Source organism: Mesitornis unicolor, unplaced genomic scaffold, assembly GCF_000695765.1.
Source record: "Mesitornis unicolor isolate BGI_N332 unplaced genomic scaffold, ASM69576v1 scaffold32747, whole genome shotgun sequence".
In the NCBI taxonomy this organism is placed as follows: Eukaryota; Metazoa; Chordata; class Aves; order Mesitornithiformes; family Mesitornithidae; genus Mesitornis; species Mesitornis unicolor.
The window spans coordinates 20,209-24,376 of NW_010194883.1; the positions used below are offsets into that span (position 1 = coordinate 20,209).

At 43.6% G+C, this 4,168-nt stretch overlaps 1 protein-coding gene across 1 annotated transcript in view; it reads left to right on the plus strand.

The window, feature by feature from the left end:
* Positions 1-2,413, plus strand: part of POLR2D (polymerase (RNA) II (DNA directed) polypeptide D) — a 2,576-nt gene extending 163 nt beyond the window's left edge. Inside the window, exons 2-4 of the mRNA XM_010187949.1 lie at positions 1,209-1,391; positions 1,835-1,930; positions 2,335-2,413. Coding sequence (XP_010186251.1) covers positions 1,209-1,391; positions 1,835-1,930; positions 2,335-2,413 — 358 coding nt within the window. The remainder of the gene's footprint in view (positions 1-1,208; positions 1,392-1,834; positions 1,931-2,334) is intronic.
* Positions 2,414-4,168: the final 1,755 nt, after the last annotated feature.

The window sequence follows — 4,168 nt, forward strand, 5'->3', positions numbered from 1 at the left end:
GAGTCCTCCCGTCCCCGCCGCGCCCGCCAGGCACGGATACACCGGTTCCAGAGCCTCAGGAGCTGGGGATGAAAAATCGTTTGTATGTGTTTAAGAACCCCGTGATTGCCAAGATGTGGCTGGCCTTAATACGTTTGTACAGGAATAAAAATAGGTATTTTTCGTGGCAGGTTACGGTGAAAAGATTCTTGTTCCTTTGATATAAGCGTTACTTTTTCACTGATGTTTTTTGACAGTTGAATAGTGCTGCATTTTAGGGAGCCAGCTGTCTATAAAGGGACACTAACGGTCTGTGTATTTTTTTCAGAACACTATTCAGTATAAATTCCAGAGCTGTGTTTAAGCCTCAGCAGCCTTGGAAGAGGAGAGGGAAGGAAAGGGCACCATGGTGCATTTTTGAGTGATAAACACAGCATAGTTCTGAAAGACTGGATTTTTAAAGAGTTTTTACACTGAAAATCTATAGCAAAATAAATCATTGCAAATAAAAGTTGGCAGTCCCTTTCTAGCACTGCCCTGTAGCTGAGTGCTTTTATAAACCAGCGCTGAAGGGCACCCCAAAACGCTGTCTCTGAGCCTGCAGCTTCAAACAGCTCGTACTGCTGATGCTGAAAGACCTTCTTGTTACTGGAATAAATACAGTGGTGGTGATGAACAAAACCAAGGAGAGCTGGCTAAAAAAAAAAAAGGCAGGGGAAATCTGTTAAGGTTAGTTTAAACTTTGATCATAAAATTTCAGTGGGTGAACCTTTCAAGTGAATGAAGCCTTTTAAAAATATTCAGCAGCATCCATGTTTACTTTAAGAACTGAGAGGCTTCCAAAGATCATAGGCATCACTTCTGAAGGTTTTGAATGTTACAGTTCTAAAAACTTTCTTCTAAAACAAGCCATACGTCAGTTCTGTGAAAAATGAGTGAAGACGACGTACTGCAAAAATGTGAAATAAGAAGGTTAGGGATGCAAATAGAAAATGTACAGTAAAAAAAGGCAAACATGCTGGATTGTCATGCAAAATGGTGTAATTTTTGTCAGTATTTTCAGTGTGAAATACTGCCCAGTCACTGGTGAAAGCACTTGCACAGTTGCAGTGAAATACATTGTTTGCTCCCTTATTGCCCAAAACTGAATTTGTATGCAAAACTTCTGTAAATGCACATTTTCATCCGTGCTTCACCTTTTTCATGCCAATGTTCATTCGTTTAAATGCAGAATTTGAAACTGCAGAAACTCTTCTAAATTCAGAAGTCCACATGCTTCTTGAGCATCGTAAGCAACAGAATGAGAGCGCAGAAGACGAGCAGGAGCTTTCAGAGGTCTTCATGAAAACCCTGAACTACACAGCACGCTTCAGCCGCTTCAAAAACCGTGAAACCATTGCCAGCGTTCGTAGGTGAGTGGAAAAGTTAAGCCTATAAGACCATACTGGAGAATTTGGTTATTATCTTGACGCTGCTTTATGAAAGTCCGCTTTAGTGGTGCTTTCAGATTTGTACAACAACCCTGAGTCTTGTCTTTCTGAAGAGGCAGGGAATTGGATGATAATTCTCCACGGATAATTGGTTTAGGACAAGCCTTCAGAGCTGCTTTGTTTTCGGTATTTAAATGACAGCTGATCGCAGTAAATGGGAGGAGTTCTGAAACTTTGTCATCTAGGGGAAGTGGAGTTAGATGTGAATTTTTTTCCTCTGTGCAATTCTGTAATGAGTCTTCCTGAAAAATATAGATTACTTCAGTGCCAACAGCAGAGTGAAAAAAGAAGTCGGTTTGGTTTGGTGTGGTTTATGCCCTTTTACGTACTTGATAATTTCACAGAGTGGTTGTTTTTCCTTACAGTTTACTGCTCCAGAAAAAGCTCCACAAATTTGAGTTGGCGTGCCTGGCTAACCTGTGTCCTGAGACAGCTGAGGAGGCCAAAGCCCTGATTCCTAGGTGAGCGTTTCTGTATTGTGGAGGGACTGCTTCATGCTTCCCCGTGATCTGAAGCGAGCTGTAGACAGACACCCTCTCTTCAATCCAGCTCTGCTGATTTGTTTCGATCTTTCTTCACCTACCTGTTGATCTGGCAGTGAGGCAATCTTTGCAAGCGTCCCTAATGCACTTCTGACAACATTTACTAGATTAAGTATAAACAGCTTAAACTGGGGTTCCTGGCCCACCCAGCTGTGTTTGAGGGGTTTTTTGGTTGCTTTTTTTGATAGGGTTGCAGATGGTTCCTGGTGGTACCGTATGGGTGGGTGATAATGGTGTTGAGACTGATGGCTGGCTGGAAGGATTACAGGGGGAGAGATTATTCCTGAAATCTTTAATGCACCCTCGTTGTTCTTGCCTTGCAGCCTGGAGGGCCGGTTTGAAGATGAGGAATTGCAGCAGATTCTTGACGACATTCAGACTAAACGCAGCTTCCAGTATTAAGGTTAACCCTCAAGTTTTGTGAACACAAAAACCTGGGAACTCGGACTATTTCTCAGCTTTCTGTGCCACTCCAGCTCCTGGCTGAGCCAGAGTTGTGGGTGCAGGGTACTCCAGTGCTGCGTTGTCCATCTCAAACTGGAGATCGGCGTAGTCCTTTCACTTTGTTCCACGTGTGTTGGTAAGGATGCCTGTATTGTGAGAGCCAAAGAACTTCCTAAGGCTTTTCCCGTTGGCTCACGTGTTTGTTTCATCCAAATCCCTCTCCCCAGTTTGGGATTTTCAACATGCTTCTGTTTTGTAGCAGAAATGTAGATACGACTCTGTGTTGGGGTTTGGGTTTTTTTGTGAACTTCTAAGAGACGGACAAACTTGTTCTTGACTCTTGGAAGGTTTAGTGATGGGTGGCATCAGTTTCTGTGGTGAGTTTTTGTTTGGGTTTTTTTTGTTGTTTGTTCAGGACAGTGGATTTTTACAGATTCAATAATTTTCTGTTATTGTTTAGTGTAAATTAAAAGATATTTCTAATTAAGGCCATGTGTTTTATAAATGTGTTAATATTGTGATTTTATGAATGAGGACCTTTTTTGATAAACAGATTCTGTGATTACTGAGCTGTGTTGGAGATCTGGAAACACCAAGTGTGTAATAACACAAGTACAATTTAGGACAGGTCAGAGAGCAGCTTTGTTTTTATTAACTATGATCATGGTGAGAGAACATTTAGGCAGCATCCCCCCCCCATTCTCTGCCAAGTGATTGCAGAGACCCAACCTATAGAAAAAAGGAAAAGGTGAGGAAAAGCAATCGTTTTTATGTTAACAAAGCCAGGTGTCCATCCTGGGAGGGCTGGACTCCCTAAGTAGCTCGCTGCCTGCCACAGGTGGGTTAAGGCAGTACTTGTGCTGACAAACAATAGAGTTTCACTGATGTTGCAACAGAGAGAGAAATGTGGTATTATTTGAGCTTTTACTGGAAACTTAATGTTGCTGCCGTGCTGAAAGGCCAGGCTGGTTTATGACACCTGGTTGGGCTACCTCAACTGAAGCACATTGCCTCGAACAGCGTTGATCTCAGTGCTCTAGTGGCATCACATCTCCTGCAAGCCAAGGAACCAGACGTGCCCTTCTAATTAACCACAGTAACTTTAACTGGATCGGAACAATTATAACTAGAGAACAAAGATGAAAGCAAGGTGGTGTGGTGGATCTTTATTTTATAAAGCCCCGTCCCCCCTTTTGATACGAGTTGCTCCCACTGTAACTTGGTTTGACCTGTGAAAGGTTTGTGTTCAAGCAGCTTTAAGACATTTTAAATACACAGCCTCTTGTATCTTAATGAGAACTAGTTTTCATTAAAAAAACCCCAACACCATAGACCTCGTTACCTACAGTCCTGGGTAAATGGACACAGTAATTGGGAGGCATTACTGTTTGCTGGTACCTCTGTAAGCGAACATAAAGCCTCCCGAGTAACAGCGTTGGCAGTCTGAAAGTGATCTCAGGAGATCTGCACCATTCTCCACAAACAGATCATGATGAGCCCTGAGATTTGTTCTTGACTGTTGCGTTTCGAAACCCGGTAATCCGGGCAGGGAGGAGGAAGGGAGGATGCCCAGGGGCCTCGCTCGAGGCGTACTGAATTTTGGGCAGCCTTTTCCCTCAGCAAAACGCGAGCGGGACATCGGGCCCTACCCTCCAGAGCGAAAACCCGTCCGGGTCCGGTGCCTGGCCCCTCAAGTCCGCCCCACGGCCGCCC